The following is a 23,291-nucleotide window of genomic DNA, read 5'->3' on the forward strand; positions in this document are numbered from 1 at the left end:
ATGGAAATGAAAGGAACATTCTTCCACTGTACTTGGGAATGCAAATGTATACAAACTTTTTGGGAAGAGGTGAAAGTCACAATAGAGAAAATTACTTTAAAACAGATCCCACTGGAGCCAAAGCTTTTCTTATTAGGTATATTTCCTAAAATACATCACTACAACAAAGGTGAGAGGGCATTTATAAATCTCAGCTTGATTCATGCTAAAATGTGTATTGCTAAACGCTGGAAAAACACTCACAGTCCAAGCATAAACCAATGGTTCCAACAAATGCTGTCAGGGGTCCCTTTAGAAAGAATTACATATATTTTGAAAGACAAAGTAGAAGAATTTGAAAATATATGGCAACCTTTCATACACTTTGTAAAGAATATGGATCCTCTGGAATAGAATGTTGATTGTTAATTTTGGATGGTACACAGACCTCTGTTTTTTAATTTTTTAATTTTTATTTATTATTTTTTTTCTTCTCTTAATTTTAAGTGTGTTAAGGTTATATTCTTCATTTTGTCAATATCCAAGGAGAGGCACTCTTGATTTTGGGGTGGGGAGGCGGGGGGGGGGGTTAAAAAAGACTGTGAATAAGAGAAAGCATTACCTAAAAACTGTTGATAAAGTTGCAATTTTTGTAATGGCTGACTCAAGTGAAATTTATAATTGTAAATTGTGTTTCTGTATTTTTATGACTTTGAAAATTCAATAAAAAGAATGTGGCAAAAAAAGAAAGGCAAGGTAAAAAACCATGCAGAAAAAGTCAAATGCCAGGATCGAACTCACAACCTCACCATGATAAACCGTCCACCTTAGCCACTGAGCCAACACTTTATTTACAATACAATGCAGCCGGAGCAAAAATCCTGGAATATCTTAAAAAGTTCAATGATTTGAATGACCAAAAGTAATAACTGTAATAAGTTGAAAGAGTTGAACATTTTAAAAGTTGGTTGGAAGAAAATTTTAAGGGTCCAAACCGGGTGTCGAACAGGGCGCCTCGTGCACCATAACTTCCCAATGCATTTTAATAGGGCAAAAATTCCCGGAAAAACTGGAATATCTTAAAAAGTACAAGGATTAGAAGTACCAAAAGTCATAGCAGGAATAAGCTGAAAGAGCTGAACATTTTAAAAGTTGAATGGTAAAAATCGGTTAAAAATTGTAGAAAGTTAAAGGATAAAAAGTCAAAACTTATGAGTAATACCACCTGAAAGAAAATTCTTCCATGTAATGAAATATATTTAAGTGAGTGTAACTGAATTTTATCAAGAAAGGCAAGGTAAAAAACCATGCAGAAAAAGTCAAATGCCAGGATCGAACTCACAACCTCAGCATGATAAACCGTCCACCTTAGCCACTGAGCTAACACTTTATTTACAATACAATGCAGCCGGTATAAATAAATAAGGCTTGTCGTGGACAGTTCTAGTGGGCGAAGCCGAGTTGAAACGTTTTCATGCCACAGTTCGTATTTTACGTGGAAAAACGAACGAAAGTTTTCCCTTTTGAAAAGTCTAAGGATTTGAAGGACCAAAAGTGGTGGTAAAAAAATTGTGGACGTAAAAAAATTGTAGAAGGAGATGCATTTCCAGAAGAAAATACAGGATTCAATGCTGTATTGCTAGAAGAAAGTTTAATTTGTTAAAGACATGGCTGAACTGAGCCGAAAGAGCTCAACATTTTAAAAGTAAATGGTTAAAAAGGGTAAAAACCTGTAAAAGAGGTTAAGCACAAGAATTCCCAATGCATTTTAATGGAGCAAAAATCCTGGGATATCTTAAAAAGTTCAATGATCTGAATGACCAAAAGTAATAACTGTAATAAGTTGAAAGAGTTGAACATTTTAAAAGTTGGTTGGAAGAAAATTTTAAGGGTCCAAACCGGGTGTCGAACAGGGCGCCTCGTGCACCATAACTTCCCAATGCATTTTAATAGGGCAACAATTCCCGGAAAAACTGGAATATCTTAAAAAGTACAAGGATTAGAAGTACCAAAAGTCATAGCAATAATGAGCTGAAAGAGCTGAACATTTTAAAAGTTGAATGGTAAAAATCGGTTAAAAATTGTAGAAGGAGTTAAGTGTCAAAAAACGGCGGAAGATAGTATAAATAACTAGAAGGAGCTGCATTTCCAGAAGAAAATGCAGGGTTGAATGCTGTACTGCTGAATGAAAGCTGAATTAGCTGAAGAAATGGCTGAACTGTACTGGAAGAACCATGAAAAGTTAAAGGTGCAAAAGTCCTAGCAGGAATAAGCTGAAAAAGTTGAACATTGTAATAGTAGAATGGCTGAAATAGGTCAAAATTTGTAGGTCTTAAGCATGAAAGCTGAAATTGTTGAAAAAATGGCTGAATTGTTGAAAATTTGAAGATGTTGCTAAAATGGCTAAAAGTACTAGCATTGGAATCAGCATCATCAACTGACTCCAAAAAACACGTTGTTTGAGAATATTATATTGGTAAAAGCTACATGTTCTAAGTTGATAGAAAATCCACTCTTTTCAAAATGGCGGCTTTTCTATTGATTTTATCTCCATAGCAACCATTTTATGTTTGGGTCGCCTGGAGATGAGGAACAAATCAACGTCGGTTTCAGATGAATCGGAAAAAGTAAACTTTTGGACGTCCTTAGCAACGAGCTTTGTTTGCTAACCACGCCCACATTCCTTATATGTCCAGATCCAGTGAATTTCAATATGTTCAGTTCCAGCCATGGATGAAGTTTATTGCAACATTTGCTTCAGATTTTGTCAAAAAATGCCCACCAAACAGTAGGTTGTGTTGGCATCCCATAATAATTTCAAAACGTATGTTGAAGTCCAAAGCCTTGTGAGCATTTCAATGTTTGAACGGTGCCTCTAGCTGAAAGCTTGTTAAAGTTATAATGCTTGAAAGCAACAAAGGTTTTCAAGGATTCTCCATGTATTTAAATGAAGCAAAAATCTTGGAAAATCCTGGAAAATCTTGGAATATCTTGAAAAGTTCAAAGATTTGAAAGACTAAAAGTCGTAGCTGAAAGGAATAAGCTGAAAGGGTTGAACATTGTAATAGTAGAAGGATTAAAATACGTGAAAGTTTGAAGAAGTTTAAAACTGCCTCACATTTTGGCACAAAATGGCCGCCAAACTGTAGGTGGTGTTGCCATCCCATAATAATTTTGAACTTTATGTTGAAGTCCAAAACCTTGTGAACATTTCAATATTTGAACGGTGTCTCTAGCCAAAAGAATGTTAAAGTTACAATTGTTTAAAGAAGCAAAGGTGTGGCCAATGGAGCAAAAAGATTGGAAAATCTGGGAATATCCGGGAATATCTGGAAAAGTTCAAGGATTTGAAGGACCAAAAGTCATAGCTGAAAGGAATAAGCTGAAAAGGTTGAACATTGTAATAGTAGAATGGTAAAAATAGGTGAAAGTTTGAAGAAGTTTAAAATTGCCTCACATTTTGGCACAAAATGGCCGCCAAACTGTAGGTGGTGTTGCCATCCCATAATAATTTTGAACCTTATGTTGAAGTCCAAAACCTTGTGAACATTTCAATATTTGAATGGTGTCTCTAGCCAAAAGAATGTTAAAGTTACAATTGTTTAAAGAAGCAAAGGTGTGGCCAATGGAGCAAAAAGATTGGAAAATCTGGGAATATCCGGGAATATCTGGAAAAGTTCAAGGATTTGAAGGACCAAAAGTCATAGCTGAAAGGAATAAGCTGAAAGGGTTGAACATTGTAATAGTAGAATGGTAAAAATAGGTGAAAGTTTGAAGAAGTTTAAAATTGCCTCACATTTTGGCACAAAATGGCCGCCAAACTGTAGGTGGTGTTGCCATCCCATAATAATTTTGAACCTTATGTTGAAGTCCAAAACCTTGTGAACATTTCAATATTTGAACGGTGTCTCTAGCCAAAAGAATGTTAAAGTTACAATTGTTTAAAGAAGCAAAGGTGTGGCCAATGGAGCAAAAAGATTGGAAAATCTGGGAATATCCGGGAATATCTGGAAAAGTTCAAGGATTTGAAGGACCAAAAGTCATAGCTGAAAGGAATAAGCTGAAAGGGTTGAACATTGTAATAGTAGAATGGTAAAAATAGGTGAAAGTTTGAAGAAGTTTAAAATTGCCTCACATTTTGGCACAAAATGGCCGCCAAACTGTAGGTGGTGTTGCCATCCCATAATAATTTTGAGCCTTATGTTGAAGTCCAAAACCTTGTGAACATTTCAATATTTGAACGGTGTCTCTAGCCAAAAGAATGTTAAAGTTACAATTGTTTAAAGAAGCAAAGGTGTGGCTAATGGAGCAAAAACATTGGAAAATCTGGGAATATCCGGGAATATCTGGAAAAGTTCAAAGATTTGAAGGACCAAAATGTCATAGCTAGAATAAGATGAAAGAGCTGAACATTTTCATAGTCGAACGGTTAAAATAGGTGAAAAATTGTAGAAGGAGTTTAACTGTGAACTTCTGAACGAAAAATTCTCCATGTATTTCAATGGAGCAAAAATTCCCGGAAAACCTGGAATATCTTAAAAAGTAAAAGGATTTGAAAAACCAAAAGTCATAGCAGAAATAAGATGAAAGAGATGAACATTTTAAAAGTAGAATGGTTAAAATAGGTTAAAAATTGTAGAAGTAGTTAAACGCCAAAAAACGGCGGAAGATACTATAATAATAATAATAATAACTAGAAGGAGCTGCATTTCCAGAAGAAAATGCAGGGTTGAATGCTGTACTGCTGAATGAAAGCTGAATTAGCTGAAGAAATGGCTTAACTGTACTGGGAAAACCTTGAAAAGTTAAATGTGCAAAAGTCCTAGCAGGAATAAGATGAAAAAGTTGAACATTGTAATAGTAGAATGGCTGAAATAGGTCAAAATTTGTAGGACTTAAGCATTAAAGCTGAAATTGTTGAAAAAATGGCTGAAGTGTTGAAAATTTGAAGAAGTTGCTAAAATGGCTAAAAGTACTAGCATTGTAATCAGCATCATCAACTGAATCCAAAAAACACATTGTTTGAGTGAATCATATTAGTAAAAGCTACATGTTATAAGTTGACAGAAAATCCACTTTTTTCAAAATGGCGGCTTTTCTATTAATTTTATCTCCATAGCAACCATTTTACGTTTGGGGCGGCATGGGATGACGAACAAATCGACGTCAGTTTCAGACAAATCGGAAAAAGTAAACCTTTGGACGTCCTTAGCAACGAAGTTTGTTTGCTAACCACGCCCACATTCCTTATATGTCCAGATCCAGTGAATTTCAATATGTTCAGTTCCAGCCATGGATGAAGTTTATTGCAATATTTGCTTCAGATTTTGTCAAAAAATGGCCACCAAACAGTAGGTTGTGTTGCCATCCCATAATAATTTCAAAACGTATGTTGAAGTCCAAAGCCTTGTGAGCATTTCAATGTTTGAACGGTGCCTCTAGCTGAAAGCTTGTTAAAGTTATAATGCTTGAAAGCAACAAAGGTTTTCAAAGATTCTCCATGTATTTAAATGAAGAAAAAATCTTGGAAAACCCTGGAAAATCTTGGAATATCTTGAAAAGTTCAAAGATTTGAAAGACTAAAAGTCGTAGCTGAAAGGAATAAGCTGAAAGGGTTGAACATTGTAATAGTAGAAGGATTAAAATACGTGAAAGTTTGAAGAAGTTTAAAATTGCCTCACATTTTGGCACAAAATGGCCGCCAAACTGTAGGTGGTGTTGCCATCCCATAATAATTTTGAACCTTATGTTGAAGTCCAAAACCTTGTGAACATTTCAATATTTGAACGGTGTCTCTAGCCAAAAGAATGTTAAAGTTACAATTGTTTAAAGAAGCAAAGGTGTGGCCAATGGAGCAAAAACATTGGAAAATCTGGGAATATCCGGGAATATCTGGAAAAGTTCAAAGATTTGAAGGACCAAAAGTCATAGCTGAAAGGAATAAGATGAAAGGGTTGAACATTGTAATAGTAGAATGGTAAAAATAAGTGAAAGTTTGAAGAAGTTTAAAATTGCCTCACATTTTGGCACAAAATGGCCGCCAAACTGTAGGTGGTGTTGCCATCCCATAATAATTTTTAAACCTTATGTTGAAGTCCAAAACCTTGTGAACATTTCAATATTTGAACGGTGTCTCTAGCCAAAAGAATGTTAAAGTTACAATTGTTTAAAGAAGCAAAGGTGTGGCCAATGGAGCAAAAAGATTGGAAAATCTGGGAATATCCGGGAATATCTGGAAAAGTTCAAGGATTTGAAGGACCAAAAGTCATAGCTGAAAGGAATAAGCTGGAAAGGTTGAACATTGTAATAGTAGAATGGTAAAAATAGGTGAAAGTTTGAAGAAGTTTAAAATTGCCTCACATTTTGGCACAAAATGGCCGCCAAACTGTAGGTGGTGTTGCCATCCCATAATAATTTTTAAACCTTATGTTGAAGTCCAAAACCTTGTGAACATTTCAATATTTGAACGGTGTCTCTAGCCAAAAGAATGTTAAAGTTACAATTGTTTAAAGAAGCAAAGGTGTGGCCAATGGAGCAAAAAGATTGGAAAATCTGGGAATATCCGGGAATATCTGGAAAAGTTCAAGGATTTGAAGGACCAAAAGTCATAGCTGAAAGGAATAAGCTGGAAAGGTTGAACATTGTAATAGTAGAATGGTAAAAATAGGTGAAAGTTTGAAGAAGTTTAAAATTGCCTCACATTTTGGCACAAAATGGCCGCCAAACTGTAGGTGGTGTTGCCATCCCATAATAATTTTGAGCCTTATGTTGAAGTCCAAAACCTTGTGAACATTTCAATATTTGAACGGTGTCTCTAGCCAAAAGAATGTTAAAGTTACAATTGTTTAAAGAAGCAAAGGTGTGGCCAATGGAGCAAAAACATTGGAAAATCTGGGAATATCCGGGAATATCTGGAAAAGTTCAAGGATTTGAAGGACCAAAATGTCATAGCTAGAATAAGATGAAAGAGCTGAACATTTTCATAGTCGAACGGTTAAAATAGGTGAAAAATTGTAGAAGGAGTTTAACTGTGAACTTCTGAACGAAAAATTCTCCATGTATTTCAATGGAGCAAAAATTCCCGGAAAACCTGGAATATCTTAAAAAGTAAAAGGATTTGAAAAACCAAAAGTCATAGCAGAAATAAGATGAAAGAGATGAACATTTTAATAGTAGAATGGTTAAAATAGGTTAAAAATTGTAGAAGTAGTTAAACGCCAAAAAACGGCGGAAGATACTATAAGATACGATAATAATAAACTAGAAGGAGCTGCATTTCCAGAAGAAAATGCAGGGTTGAATGCTGTACTGCTGAATGAAAGCTGAATTAGCTGAAGAAATGGACTGAACTGTACTGGAAGAACCATGAAAAGTTAAAGGTGCAAAAGTCCTAGCAGGAATAAGCTGAAAAAGTTGAACATTGTAATAGTAGAATGGCTGAAATAGGTCAAAATTTGTAGGACTTAAGCATGAAAGCTGAAATTGTTGAAAAAATGGCTGAATTGTTGAAAATTTGAAGATGTTGCTAAAATGGCTAAAAGTACTAGCATTGGAATCAGCATCATCAACTGACTCCAAAAAACCACATTGTTTAGAGTGTCATATTGGTAAAAGCTACATGTTCTAAGTTGACAGAAAATCCACTCTTTTCAAAATGGCGGCTTTTCTATTGATTTTATCTCCATAGCAACCATTTTATGTTTGGGTCGCCTGGAGATGAGGAACAAATCAACGTCGGTTTCAGATGAATCGGAAAAAGTAAACTTTTGGACGTCCTTAGCAACGAGCTTTGTTTGCTAACCACGCCCACATTCCTTATATGTCCAGATCCAGTGAATTTCAATATGTTCAGTTCCAGCCATGGATGAAGTTTATTGCAACATTTGCTTCAGATTTTGTCAAAAAATGGCCACCAAACAGTAGGTTGTGTTGTCATCCCATAATAATTTCAAAACGTATGTTGAAGTCCAAAGCCTTGTGAGCATTTCAATGTTTGAACGGTGCCTCTAGCTGAAAGCTTGTTAAAGTTATAATGCTTGAAAGCAACAAAGGTTTTCAAGGATTCTCCATGTATTTAAATGAAGCAAAAATCTTGGAAAATCCTGGAAAGTCTTGGAATATCTTGAAAAGTTCAAAGATTTGAAAGACTAAAAGTCGTAGCTGAAAGGAATAAGCTGAAAGGGTTGAACATTGTAATAGTAGAAGGATTAAAATACGTGAAAGTTTGAAGAAGTTTAAAATTGCCTCACATTTTGGCACAAAATGGCCGCCAAACTGTAGGTTGTGTTGCCATCCCATAATAATTTTGAACTTTATGTTGAAGTCCAAAACCTTGTGAACATTTCAATATTTGAACGGTGTCTCTAGCCAAAAGAATGTTAAAGTTACAATTGTTTAAAGAAGCAAAGGTGTGGCCAATGGAGCAAAAACATTGGAAAATCTGGGAATATCCGGGAATATCTGGAAAAGTTCAAAGATTTGAAGGACCAAAAGTCATAGCTGAAAGGAATAAGATGAAAGGTTGAACATTGTAATAGTAGAATGGTAAAAATAGGTGAAAGTTTGAAGAAGTTTAAAATTGCCTCACATTTTGGCACAAAATGGCCGCCAAACTGTAGGTGTGTTGCCATCCCATAATAATTTTGAACCTTATGTTGAAGTCCAAAACCTTGTGAACATTTCAATATTTGAACGGTGTCTCTAGCCAAAAGAATGTTAAAGTTACAATTTTAAAGAAGCAAAGGTGTGGCCAATGGAGCAAAAAGATTGGAAAATCTGGGAATATCCGGGAATATCTGGAAAAGTTCAAAGATTTGAAGGACCAAAAGTCATAGCTGAAAGGAATAAGCTGAAAGGGTTGAACATTGTAATAGTAGAATGGTAAAAATAGGTGAAAGTTTGAAGAAGTTTAAAATTGCCTCACATTTTGGCACAAAATGGCCGCCAAACTGTAGGTGGTGTTGCCATCCCATAATAATTTTGAACCTTATGTTGAAGTCCAAAACCTTGTGAACATTTCAATATTTGAACGGTGTCTCTAGCCAAAAGAATGTTAAAGTTACAATTGTTTAAAGAAGCAAAGGTGTGGCCAATGGAGCAAAAAGATTGGAAAATCTGGGAATATCCGGGAATATCTGGAAAAGTTCAAAGATTTAAAGGACCAAAAGTCATAGCTGAAAGGAATAAGATGAAAAGGTTGAACATTGTAATAGTAGAATGGTAAAAATAGGTGAAAGTTTGAAGAAGTTTAAAATTGCCTCACATTTTGGCACAAAATGGCCGCCAAACTGTAGGTGGTGTTGCCATCCCATAATAATTTTTAAACCTTATGTTGAAGTCCAAAACCTTGTGAACATTTCAATATTTGAACGGTGTCTCTAGCCAAAAGAATGTTAAAGTTACAATTGTTTAAAGAAGCAAAGGTGTGGCCAATGGAGCAAAAACATTGGAAAATCTGGGAATATCCGGGAATATCTGGAAAAGTTCAAAGATTTGAAGGACCAAAAGTCATAGCTGAAAGGAATAAGATGAAAGGGTTGAACATTGTAATAGTAGAATGGTAAAAATAGGTGAAAGTTTGAAGAAGTTTAAAATTGCCTCACATTTTGGCACAAAATGGCCGCCAAACTGTAGGTGGTGTTGCCATCCCATAATAATTTTGAACTTTATGTTGAAGTCCAAAACCTTGTGAACATTTCAATATTTGAACGGTGTCTCTAGCCAAAAGAATGTTAAAGTTACAATTGTTTAAAGAAGCAAAGGTGTGGCCAATGGAGCAAAAACATTGGAAAATCTGGGAATATCCGGGAATATCTGGAAAAGTTCAAAGATTTGAAGGACCAAAAGTAATAACTGAAAGGAATAAGCTGAAAGGGTTGAACATTGTAATAGTAGAATGGTAAAAATAGGTGAAAGTTTGAAGAAGTTTAAAATTGCCTCACATTTTGGCACAAAATGGCCGCCAAACTGTAGGTGGTGTTGCCATCCCATAATAATTTTGAACCTTATGTTGAAGTCCAAAACCTTGTGAACATTTCAATATTTGAACGGTGTCTCTAGCAAAAAGAATGTTAAAGTTACAATTGTTTAAAGAAGCAAAGGTGTGGCCAATGGAGCAAAAAGATTGGAAAATCTGGGAATATCCGGGAATATCTGGAAAAGTTCAGGGATTTGAAGGACCAAAATGTCATAGCTTGAATAAGATGAAAGAGCTGAACATTTTCATAGTCGAACGGTTAAAATAGGTGAAAAATTGTAGGAGTTTAACTGTGAACTTCTGAACGAAAAATTCTCCATGTATTTCAATGGAGCAAAAATTCCCGGAAAACCTGGAATATCTTAAAAAGTAAAAGGATTTGAAAAACCAAAAGTCATAGCAGAAATAAGACGAAAGAGATGAACATTTTAATAGTAGAATGGTTAAAATAGGTTAAAAATTGTAGAACTAGTTAAACGCCAAAAAACGGCGGAAGATACTATAATAAATAAAGAGAAACAGAAAAACAAAGGGTTGAATGCTTTACAGCATTCAACCAATAATAATAATAAATAAAGAGAAACAGAAAAACAAAGGGTTGAATGCTTTACAGCATTCAACCAACTAGAAGGAGCTGCATTTCCAGAAGAAAATGCAGGGTTGAATGCTGTATTGCTGAAAGAAAGCTTAATTTGTAAAAGAAATGGCTGAACTGAGCTGAAAGAGCTTAACATTTTAAAAGTAAAATGGTTAAAATAGGTGAAAACCTGTAAAAGAGGTTAAGCACAGTGATTCCCTATGTATTTTAATGGAGCAAAAAATCCTGGAACATCTTAAAAAGTTCAATGATTTGAATGACCAAAAGTAATAACTGTAATAAGTTGAAAGATTTGAATATTTTCAAAGTTGAAAGGTAGAAAATTTTGAAGCGTCCGAACCGGGTGTCGAACCGCGAACCTCATGTACCATAAGTTCCCAATGCATTTTAATAGGGCAAAAATTCCCGGAAAAACTGGAATATCTTAAAAAGTACAAGGATTTGAAAAACCAAAAGTCATAGCTGGAATAAGCTGAAGGAGCTGAACATTTTAAAAGTTGAATGGTTAAAATAGGTTAAAAATTGTAGAAGTAGTTAAGTGTCAAAAAACGGCGGAAGATAGTGTAAATAATAATAAAGAACTAGAAGGAGCTGCATTTCCAGAAGAAAATGCAGGGTTGAATGCTGTACTGCTGAATGAAAGCTGAATTAGCTGAAGAAATGGCTGAACTGTACTGGAAGAACCATGAAAAGTTAAAGGTGCAAAAGTCCTAGCAGGAATAAGCTGAAAAAGTTGAACATTGTAATAGTAGAATGGCTGAAATAGGTCAAAATTTGTGGGACTTCATCATGAAAGCTGAAATTGTTGAAGAAATGGCTGAATTGTTGAAAATTTGAAGTTGTTGCTAAAATGGCTAAAAGTACTAGCATTGGAATCAGCATCATCAACTGACTCCAAAAAACACGTTGTTTGAGAGTATTATATTGGTAAAAGCTACATGTTCTAAGTTGATAGAAAATCCACTCTTTTCAAAATGGCGGCTTTTCTATTGATTTTATCTCCATAGCAACCATTTTATGTTTGGGTCGCCTGGAGATGAGGAACAAATCAACGTCGGTTTCAGATGAATCGGAAAAAGTAAATTTTTGGACGTCCTTAGCAACGAGCTTTGTTTGCTAACCACGCCCACATTCCTTATATGTCCAGATCCAGTGAATTTCAATATATTCAGTTCCAGCCATGGATGAAGTTTATTGCAACATTTGCTTCAGATTTTGTCAAAAAATGCCCACCAAACAGTAGGTTGTGTTGCCATCCCATAATAATTTCAAAACGTATGTTGAAGTCCAAAGCCTTGTGAGCATTTCAATGTTTGAACGGTGCCTCTAGCTGAAAGATTGTTAAAGTTATAATGCTTGAAAGCAACTAAGGTTTTCAAGGATTCTCCATGTATTTAAATGAAGCAAAAATCTTGGAAAATCCTGGAAAATCTTGGAATATCTTGAAAAGTTCAAAGATTTGAAAGACTAAAAGTCGTAGCTGAAAGGAATAAGCTGAAAGGGCTGAACATTGTAATAGTAGAAGGATTAAAATACGTGAAAGTTTGAAGAAGTTTAAAATTGCCTCACATTTTGGCACAAAATGGCCGCCAAACTGTAGGTGGTGTTGCCATCCCATAATAATTTTGAACTTTATGTTGAAGTCCAAAACCTTGTGAACATTTCAATATTTGAACGGTGTCTCTAGCCAAAAGAATGTTAAAGTTACAATTGTTTAAAGAAGCAAAGGTGTGGCCAATGGAGCAAAAACATTGGAAAATCTGGGAATATCCGGGAATATCTGGAAAAGTTCAAAGATTTGAAAGACTAAAAGTCATAGCTGAAAGGAATAAGCTGAAAGGGTTGAACATTGTAATAGTAGAAGGATTAAAATAGGTGAAAGTTTGAAGAAGTTTAAAATTGCCTCACATTTTGGCACAAAATGGCCGCCAAACTGTAGGTGGTGTTGCCATCCCATAATAATTTTGAACCTTATGTTGAAGTCCAAAACCTTGTGAACATTTCAATATTTGAACGGTGTCTCTAGCCAAAAGAATGTTAAAGTTACAATTGTTTAAAAAAGCAAAGGTGTGGCCAATGGAGCAAAAACATTGGAAAATCTGGGAATATCCGGGAATATCTGGAAAAGTTCAAAGATTTGAAGGACCAAATGTCATAGCTGAAAGGAATAAGCTGAAAGGGTTGAACATTGTAATAGTAGAATGGTAAAAATAGGTGAAAGTTTGAAGAAGTTTAAAATTGCCTCACATTTTGGCACAAAATGGCCGCCAAACTGTAGGTGGTGTTGCCATCCCATAATAATTTTGAACCTTATGTTGAAGTCCAAAACCTTGTGAACATTTCAATATTAGAACGGTGTCTCTAGCCAAAAGAATGTTAAAGTTACAATTGTTTAAAGAAGCAAAGGTGTGGCCAATGGAGCAAAAAGATTGGAAAATCTGGGAATATCCGGGAATATCTGGAAAAGTTCAAAGATTTGAAGGACCAAAATGTCATAGCTAGAATAAGATGAAAGAGCTGAACATTTTCATAGTCGAACGGTTAAAATAGGTGAAAAATTGTAGAAGGAGTTTAACTGTGAACTTCTGAACGAAAAATTCTCCATGTATTTCAATGGAGCAAAAATTCCCGGAAAACCTGGAATATCTTAAAAAGTAAAAGGATTTGAAAAACCAAAAGTCATAGCAGAAATAAGATGAAAGAGATGAACATTTTAATAGTAGAATGGTTAAAATAGGTTAAAAATTGTAGAAGTAGTTAAACGCCAAAAAACGGCGGAAGATACTATAATAATAACTAGAAGGAGCTGCATTTCCAGAAGAAAATGCAGGGTTGAATGCTGTACTGCTGAATGAAAGCTGAATTAGCTGAAGAAATGGCTGAACTGTACTGGAAGAACCATGAAAAGTTAAAGGTGCAAAAGTCCTAGCAGGAATAAGCTGAAAAAGTTGAACATTGTAATAGTAGAATGGCTGAAATAGGTCAAAATTTGTAGGACTTAAGCATGAAAGCTGAAATTGTTGAAAAAATGGCTGAATTGTTGAAAATTTGAAGATGTTGCTAAAATGGCTAAAAGTACTAGCATTGGAACCAGCATCATCAACTGACTCCAAAAAACACGTTGTTTGAGAGTATTATATTGGTAAAAGCTACATGTTCTAAGTTGATAGAAAATCCACTCTTTTCAAAATGGCGGCTTTTTTATTGATTTTATCTCCATAGCAACCATTTTATGTTTGGGTCGCCTGGAGATGAGGAACAAATCCACGTCGGTTTCAGATGAATCGGAAAAAGTAAATTTTTGGACGTCCTTAGCAACGAGCTTTGTTTGCTAACCACGCCCACATTCCTTATATGTCCAGATCCAGTGAATTTCAATATGTTCAGTTCCAGCCATGGATGAAATTTATTGCAACATTTGCTTCAGATTTTGTCAAAAAATGCCCACCAAACAGTAGGTTGTGTTGCCATCCCATAATAATTTCAAAACGTATGTTGAAGTCCAAAGCCTTGTGAGCATTTCAATGTTTGAACGGTGCCTCTAGCTGAAAGCGTGTTAAAGTTATAATGCTTGAAAGCAACAAAGGTTTTCAAGGATTCTCCATGTATTTAAATGAAGCAAAAATCTTGGAAAATCCTGGAAAATCTTGGAATATCTTGAAAAGTTCAAAGATTTGAAAGACTAAAAGTCGTAGCTGAAAGGAATAAGCTGAAAGGGTTGAACATTGTAATAGTAGAAGGATTAAAATACGTGAAAGTTTGAAGAAGTTTAAAATTGCCTCACATTTTGGCACAAAATGGCTGCCAAACTGTAGGTGGTGTTGCCATCCCATAATAATTTTGAACCTTATGTTGAAGTCCAAAATCTTGTGAACATTTCAATATTTGAACGGTGTCTCTGGCCAAAAGAATGTTAAAGTTACAATTGTTTAAAGAAGCAAAGGTGTGGCCAATGGAGCAAAAACATTGGAAAATCTGGGAATATCCGGGAATATCTGGAAAAGTTCAAAGATTTGAAGGACCAAAAGTCATAGCTGAAAGGAATAAGATGAAAGGGTTGAACATTGTAATAGTAGAATGGTAAAAATAGGTGAAAGTTTGAAGAAGTTTAAAATTGCCTCACATTTTGGCACAAAATGGCCGCCAAACTGTAGGTGGTGTTGCCATCCCATAATAATTTTTAAACCTTATGTTGAAGTCCAAAACCTTGTGAACATTTCAATATTTGAACGGTGTCTCTAGCCAAAAGAATGTTAAAGTTACAATTGTTTAAAGAAGCAAAGGTGTGGCCAATGGAGCAAAAAGATTGGAAAATCTGGGAATATCCGGGAATATCTGGAAAAGTTCAATGATTTGAAGGACCAAAAGTCATAGCTGAAAGGAATAAGCTGAAAGGGTTGAACATTGTAATAGTAGAAGGATTAAAATACGTGAAAGTTTGAAGAAGTTTAAAATTGCCTCACATTTTGGCACAAAATGGCTGCCAAACTGTAGGTGGTGTTGCCATCCCATAATAATTTTGAACCTTATGTTGAAGTCCAAAATCTTGTGAACATTTCAATATTTGAACGGTGTCTCTGGCCAAAAGAATGTTAGAGTTACAATTGTTTAAAGAAGCAAAGGTGTGGCCAATGGAGCAAAAACATTGGAAAATCTGGGAATATCCGGGAATATCTGGAAAAGTTCAAAGATTTGAAGGACCAAAAGTCATAGCTGAAAGGAATAAGATGAAAGGGTTGAACATTGTAATAGTAGAATGGTAAAAATAGGTGAAAGTTTGAAGAAGTTTAAAATTGCCTCACATTTTGGCACAAAATGGCCGCCAAACTGTAGGTGGTGTTGCCATCCCATAATAATTTTTAAACCTTATGTTGAAGTCCAAAACCTTGTGAACATTTCAATATTTGAACGGCGTCTCTGGCCAAAAGAATGTTAAAGTTACAATTGTTTAAAGAAGCAAAGGTGTGGCCAATGGAGCAAAAACATTGGAAAATCTGGGAATACAGTAAACCCTTGTTTATCGCGGGGGTTACGTTCCAAAAAGAACCCGTGATAGGCAAAATCCGTGAAGTAGAAACCTCTATTTTTTTTTAACAATTATTATACAATTAAATACTCTGTTATACATTGAAAAGAAGAACAAACCATTTTACAGGCTCAAACATTTGTTTCACAAATCAAAGTACTTTAAAAACGTTTTTTTTTCAACAAATAACTTCTGTACAGTACTGTCAAATAATAATTTTAATCATCAATGTGAACAGAAGGCTTCAAATCGCGGAGATTAGCCCCGCCCACCGCGACCCGAGAGTAATTGAATTAAACGGGAGAAAATTTAAAATGATCATGAAAAAAATACAAAGTACAAACGGACAAATAGTGGCTCAGGTGTATTTCAATGCTCTTCAGTCTGAGAAGCTGCAGTGTTTTCTCCTTCTCAAGCCCGCGGTGCAGCTGTGTGTGTTTGTTCGGGAGAAGAACATAGTGATTGACAGTTGGTGTCGCTCTTTTTCTATGGGTTTTAGAGAAACAGGAAATTGCAAGATGATTTGCATGTACGTAATTTGGAAAGCTGATTTACGTACGTGTACATATTAAACTGCAACATTATTGACGCGCAGGTAGAGAAGAAGCGGAGTGACTTTTTTAGCCAATCAGAATGCAGAACACAATGCACGATGCAAATCCGTGAAGTAGCGAAACCGTGAAAAGTAAACCGTGATATAGCAAGGGATCACTGTATCCGGGAATATCTGGAAAAGTTCAAGGATTTGAAGGACCAAAAGTCATAGCTGAAAGGAATAAGCTGAAAGGGTTGAACATTGTAATAGTAGAATGGTAAAAATAGGTGAAAGTTTGAAGAAGTTTAAAATTGCCTCACATTTTGGCACAAAATGGCCGCCAAACTGTAGGTGGTGTTGCCATCCCATAATAATTTTGAACCTTATGTTGAAGTCCAAAACCTTGTGAACATTTCAATATTTGAACGGTGTCTCTAGCCAAAAGAATGTTAAAGTTACAATTGCTTAAAGAAGCAAAGGTGTGGCCAATGGAGCAAAAACATTGGAAAATCTGGGAATATCCGGGAATATCTGGAAAAGTTCAAAGATTTGAAGGACCAAAATGTCATAGCTAGAATAAGATGAAAGAGCTGAACATTTTCATAGTTGAACGGTTAAAATAGGTGAAAAATTGTAGAAGGAGTTTAACTGTGAACTTCTGAACGAAAAATTCTCCATGTATTTCAATGGAGCAAAAATTCCCGGAAAACCTGGAATATCTTAAAAAGTAAAAGGATTTGAAAAACCAAAAGTCATAGCAGAAATAAGATGAAAGAGATGAACATTTTAAAAGTAGAATGGTTAAAATAGGTTAAAAATTGTAGAAGTAGTTAAACGCCAAAAAACGGCGGAAGATACTATAATAATAATAAATAAAGAGAAACAGGAAAACAAAGGGTTGAATGCTTTACAGCATTCAACCAACTAGAAGGAGCTGCATTTCCAGAAGAAAATGCAGGGTTGAATGCTGTACTGCTGAAAGAAAGCTGAATTAGCTGAAGAAATGGCTGAACTGTACTGGAAGAACCATGAAAAGTTAAAGGTGCAAAAGTCGTAGCAGGAATAAGCTGAAAAAGTTGAACATTGTAATAGTAGAATGGCTGAAATAGGTCAAAATTTGTAGGACTTAAGCATGCAAGCTGAAATTGTTGAAAAAATGGCTGAATTGTTGAAAATTTGAAGATGTTGCTAAAATGGCTAAAAGTACTAGCATTGGAATCAGCATCATCAACTGACTCCAAAAAACATTTTGTTTGAGAGTATTATATTGGTAAAAGCTACATGTTCTAAGTTGATAGAAAATCCACTCTTTTCAAAATGGCGGCTTTTCTATTGATTTTATCTCCATAGCAACCATTTTATGTTTGGGTCGCCTGGAGATGAGGAACAAATCAACGTCGGTTTCAGACAAATCGGAAAAAGTAAACTTTTGGACGTCCTTAGCAACGAGCTTTGTTTGCTAACCACGCCCACATTCCTTATATGTCCAGATCCAGTGAATTTCAATATGTTCAGTTCCAGCCATGGATGAAGTTTATTGCAACATTTGCTTCAGATTTTGTCAAAAAATGCCCACCAAACAGTAGGTTGTGTTGCCATCCCATAATAATTTCAAAACCTATGTTGAAGTCCAAAGCCTTGTGAGCATTTAAATGTTTGAACGGTGCCTCTAGCTGAAAGCTTGTTAAAGTTATAATGCTTGAAAGCAACAAAGGTTTTCAAGGATTCTCCATGTATTTAAATGAAGCAAAAATCTTGGAAAATCCTGGAAAATCCTGGAATATCTTGAAAAGTTCAAAGATTTGAAAGACTAAAAGTCGTAGCTGAAAGGAATAAGCTGAAAGGGTTGAACATTGTAATAGTAGAATGGTAAAAATAGGTGAAAGTTTGAAGAAGTTTAAAATTGCCTCACATTTTGGCACAAAATGGCCGCCAAACTGTAGGTGGTGTTGCCATCCCATAATAATTTTTAAACCTTATGTTGAAGTCCAAAACCTTGTGAACATTTCAATATTTGAACGGTGTCTCTAGCCAAAAGAATGTTAAAGTTACAATTGTTTAAAGAAGCAAAGGTGTGGCCAATGGAGCAAAAAGATTGGAAAATCTGGGAATATCCGGGAATATCTGGAAAAGTTCAAAGATTTGAAGGACCAAAAGTCATAGCTGAAAGGAATAAGATGAAAGGGTTGAACATTGTAATAGTAGAATGGTAAAAATAGGTGAAAGTTTGAAGAAGTTTAAAATTGCCTCACATTTTGGCACAAAATGGCCGCCAAACTGTAGGTGGTGTTGCCATCCCATAATAATTTCAAAACGTATGTTGAAGTCCAAAGCCTTGTGAGCATTTCAATGTTTGAACGGTGCCTCTAGCTGAAAGAATGTTAAAGTTACAATTGTTTAAAGAAGCAAAGGTGTGGCCAATGGAGCAAAAAGATTGGAAAATCCAGGAATATCCGGGAATAAATGGAAAAGTTCAGGGATTTGAAGGACCAAAATGTCATAGCTAGAATAAGATGAAAGAGCTGAACATTTTCATAGTCGAACGGTTAAAATAGGTGAAAAATTGTAGGAGTTTAACTGTGAACTTCTGAACGAAAAATTCTCCATGTATTTCAATGGAGCAAAAATTCCCGGAAAACCTGGAATATCTTAAAAAGTAAAAGGATTTGAAAAACCAAAAGTCATAGCAGAAATAAGATGAAAGAGATGAACATTTTAAAAGTAGAATGGTTAAAATAGGTTAAAAATTGTAGAAGTAGTTAAACGCCAAAAAACGGCGGAAGATACTATAAAAATAAATAAAGAGAAACAGGAAAACAAAGGGTTGAATGCTTTACAGCATTCAACCAAATAAAGAGAAACAGGAAAACAAAGGGTTGAATGCTTTACAGCATTCAACCAACTAGAAGGAGCTGCATTTCCAGAAGAAAATGCAGGGTTGAATGCTGTACTGCTGAATGAAAGCTGAATTAGCTAAAGAAATGACTGAACTGTACTGGAAGAACCATGAAAGGTTAAAGGTGCAAAAGTCCTAGCAGGAATAAGCTGAAAAAGTTGAACATTGTAATAGTAAAATGGCTGAAATAGGTCAAAATTTGTAGGACTTAAGCATGAAAGCTGAAATTGTTGAAAAAATGGCTGAATTGTTGAAAATTTGAAGATGTTGCTAAAATGGCTAAAAGTACTAGCATTGGAATCAGCATCATCAACTGACTCCAAAAAACACGTTGTTTGAGAGTATTATATTGGTAAAAGCTACATGTTCTAAGTTGATAGAAAATCCACTCTTTTCAAAATGGCGGCTTTTCTATTGATTTTATCTCCATAGCAACCATTTTATGTTTGGGTCGCCTGGAGATGAGGAACAAATCAACGTCGGTTTCAGATGAATCGGAAAAAGTAAACTTTTGGACGTCCTTAGCAACGAACTTTGTTTGCTAACCACGCCCACATTCCTTATATGTCCAGATCCAGTGAATTTCAATATGTTCAGTTCCAGCCATGGATGAAGTTTATTGCAACATTTGCTTCAGATTTTGTCAAAAAATGCCCACCAAACAGTAGGTTGTGTTGCCATCCCATAATAATTTCAAAACGTATGTTGAAGTCCAAAGCCTTGTGAGCATTTCAATGTTTGAACGGTGCCTCTAGCTGAAAGCTTGTTAAAGTTATAATGCTTGAAAGCAACAAAGGTTTTCAAGGATTCTCCATGTATTTAAATGAAGCAAAAATCTTGGAAAATCCTGGAAAATCTTGGAATATCTTGAAAAGTTCAAAGATTTGAAAGACTAAAAGTCGTAGCTGAAAGGAATAAGCTGAAAGGGCTGAACATTGTAATAGTAGAAGGATTAAAATACGTGAAAGTTTGAAGAAGTTTAAAATTGCCTCACATTTTGGCACAAAATGGCCGCCAAACTGTAGGTTTGTGTTGCCATCCCATAATAATTTTGAACTTTATGTTGAAGTCCAAAACCTTGTGAACATTTCAATATTTGAACGGTGTCTCTAGCCAAAAGAATGTTAAAGTTACAATTGTTTAAAGAAGCAAAGGTGTGGCCAATGGAGCAAAAACATTGGAAAATCTGGGAATATCCGGGAATATCTGGAAAAGTTCAAAGATTTGAAGGACCAAAAGTCATAGCTGAAAGGAATAAGCTGAAAGGGTTGAACATTGTAATAGTAGAATGGTAAAAATAGGTGAAAGTTTGAAGAAGTTTAAAATTGCCTCACATTTTGGCACAAAATGGCCGCCAAACTGTAGGTGGTGTTGCCATCCCATAATAATTTTGAACCTTATGTTGAAGTCCAAAACCTTGTGAACATTTCAATATTTGAATGGTGTCTCTAGCCAAAAGAATGTTAAAGTTACAATATTTTAAAGAAGCAAAGGTGTGGCCAATGGAGCAAAAAGATTGGAAAATCTGGGAATATCCGGGACTATCTGGAAAAGTTCAAAGATTTGAAGGACCAAAAGTCATAGCTGAAAGGAATGAGCTGAAAGGGTTGAACATTGTAATAGTAGAATGGTAAAAATAGGTGAAAGTTTGAAGAAGTTTAAAATTGCCTCACATTTTGGCACAAAATGGCCGCCAAACTGTAGGTGGTGTTGCCATCCCATAATAATTTTGAGCCTTATGTTGAAGTCCAAAACCTTGTGAACATTTCAATATTTGAACGGTGTCTCTAGCCAAAAGAATGTTAAAGTTACAATTGTTTAAAGACGCAAAGGTGTGGCCAATGGAGCAAAAAGATTGGAAAATCTGGGAATATCCGGGAATATCTGGAAAAGTTCAAAGATTTGAAGGACCAAAAGTCATAGCTGAAAGGAATAAGATGAAAGGGTTGAACATTGTAATAGTAGAATGGTAAAAATCGGTGAAAGTTTGAAGAAGTTTAAAATTGCCTCACATTTTGGCACAAAATGGCCGCCAAACTGTAGGTGGTGTTGCCATCCCATAATAATTTTTAAACCTTATGTTGAAGTCCAAAACCTTGTGAACATTTCAATATTTGAACGGTGTCTCTAGCCAAAAGAATGTTAAAGTTACAATTGTTTAAAGAAGCAAAGGTGTGGCCAATGGAGCAAAAAGATTGGAAAATCTGGGAATATCCGGGAATATCTGGAAAAGTTCAAAGATTTGAAGGACCAAAATGTCATAGCTAGAATAAGATGAAAGAGCTGAACATTTTCATAGTCGAACGGTTAAAATAGGTGAAAAATTGTAGAAGGAGTTTAACTGTGAACTTCTGAACGAAAAATTCTCCATGTATTTCAATGGAGCAAAAACTCCCGGAAAACCTGGAATATCTTAAAAAGTAAAAGGATTTGAAAAACCAAAAGTCATAGCAGAAATAAGATGAAAGAGATGAACATTTTAAAAGTAGAATGGTTAAAATAGGTTAAAAATTGTAGAAGTAGTTAAACGCCAAAAAACGGCGGAAGATACTATAATAATAATAAATAAAGAGAAACAGGAAAACAAAGGGTTGAATGCTTTACAGCATTCAACCAATAAATAAAGAGAAACAGGAAAACAAAGGGTTGAATGCTTTACAGCATTCAACCAAATAAAGAGAAACAGGAAAACAAAGGGTTGAATGCTTTACAGCATTCAACCAATAATAAATAAAGAGAAACAGGAAAACAAAGGGTTGAATCAATTACTCAAAGTTGCGATACAATTTTATAGCTAATACTGAGAGAATAACTCTTATATGGCTTTAATTTAGGGTTTCATTTTCTCTTAAAACATTTTAGTGTTCTAATGGTTAATTCAAGATGCAGAGGAAATATGAAACAATATGGTCCTTGCAGTCCTTGACCGCTGCGGGCCATAATAAATTGTCATTATTTTTACTGTTGTTCTGAGGCAAAGCAGAGACCAGAGACTATTGCAGACCAGAAAAAGACACCTTTAAAATAAAGCAATTAAATTAAACAGAATTACAAGATGGTTTGCATTCCATTGAAAAAGGTTACATTTTAATAGTTAAAATAAAAAAGCATGATTATTTTGCCAGAGCTACACTATTTATTTCTGGTTTAAAACTATTGCCTGAGAGCATCTATAAAATTAAACGCTTTTAGCCATACACTTTTCTGCATAAAGTCCTAAGCACAATTTTAAAGAAAAGAAATAGGAATCCAGTAGACTTTTAGGTCTAGATACAACATGATTGCTTCTTTTAAACAAATTATTCACTGACATATTTCATTTCTCTAGTATTTACCATTAAACGCTCTTTTTTCAGGTTCCCGGGGCCCCGCCAAACTTACCATGATTGATGTTTGTAGTGGTATGAGGGGAATAAACAGGAATAAACCTCCTCATGCTGAACTGGGACAGATTGTCGTGTCTCTACTCAGTGGACATAAAACAGCCTCCAACAAGTAAGACAGCAACTCTATTTTGTGTGGACCTTTTAAAAGATTGGTTTTTAAATTTAACATCTGAAATTGTTGGGAACTGAGCCTCACGAATTAGATCAGGCATTTTCTATCGCTGACACCAAAAAAACAGATTGATTTAGAAAATATTGACAAAAAAAGGTGAATGGTTTAAAGGTTAATGTCTGATCATTTGCAATGCTTTTACACAGGAGCAATAAGCTAAACATGCTCCTCAGGGAGTCTTTGGCTCACGCAAACTGCCACACGGCAGTGATCGCTCAAGTGGCTGATTCCCTGGCGCACCATCAAGAGACGTTTTCCACCATCCATTTGGCCTCCCGTATCCGCAGGACCCAGAAGAGGACAAAGGTACCCAAATATAAGTTTAATACTATGGAGGATGTTTATTTGTTCTAACCTCTTTTGGCAAATTTTTTTCTAAGCATGGAGATTTCTGGAGGAAAACAATTCCCCCAAGTTGCTGACTGCTTACAAAATCTAGACTTTTTTAGAACTTTATGTCGTTCTAACAATGATGTTAGATAAGTCTTAATGACCAGCTCTAAAGAAAATCATGTTTTTGGTGTGTTTAAGATGTTCTTGTGACATTTTTCTCATGATGGAGGACATTTATTTATAAAAAAAACAAAGTTTAAATTGCATTTCTGAGTTTTTCTTTATTCAAATCCTTGTTAATCAGGAGCAGTGTAGAAATAACTTAGGGACTGTTAAAAAGCAAAGATTAAGAACAACCAAGATGTTAAGACTTGAATAAATGCATTTAAA

The 23,291-nt window shown here is 35.1% G+C and overlaps 1 protein-coding gene across 2 annotated transcripts in view; it reads left to right on the forward strand.

Moving 5' to 3' along the window:
- The window catches only part of LOC105357228 (kinesin-like protein KIF26B), a 53,813-nt gene that overhangs the window by 21,555 nt on the left and 8,967 nt on the right, over nucleotides 1–23,291 (forward strand). For both annotated transcript variants that reach the window (XM_023953203.1, XM_011492007.3), the window contains 2 exons: nucleotides 22,367–22,505; nucleotides 22,715–22,874. In XM_023953203.1, coding sequence (XP_023808971.1) covers nucleotides 22,367–22,505; nucleotides 22,715–22,874 — 299 coding nt within the window. The remainder of the gene's footprint in view (nucleotides 1–22,366; nucleotides 22,506–22,714; nucleotides 22,875–23,291) is intronic.

This window comes from Oryzias latipes, chromosome 24, assembly GCF_002234675.1.
Source record: "Oryzias latipes chromosome 24, ASM223467v1".
NCBI lineage: Eukaryota > Metazoa > Chordata > Actinopteri > Beloniformes > Adrianichthyidae > Oryzias > Oryzias latipes.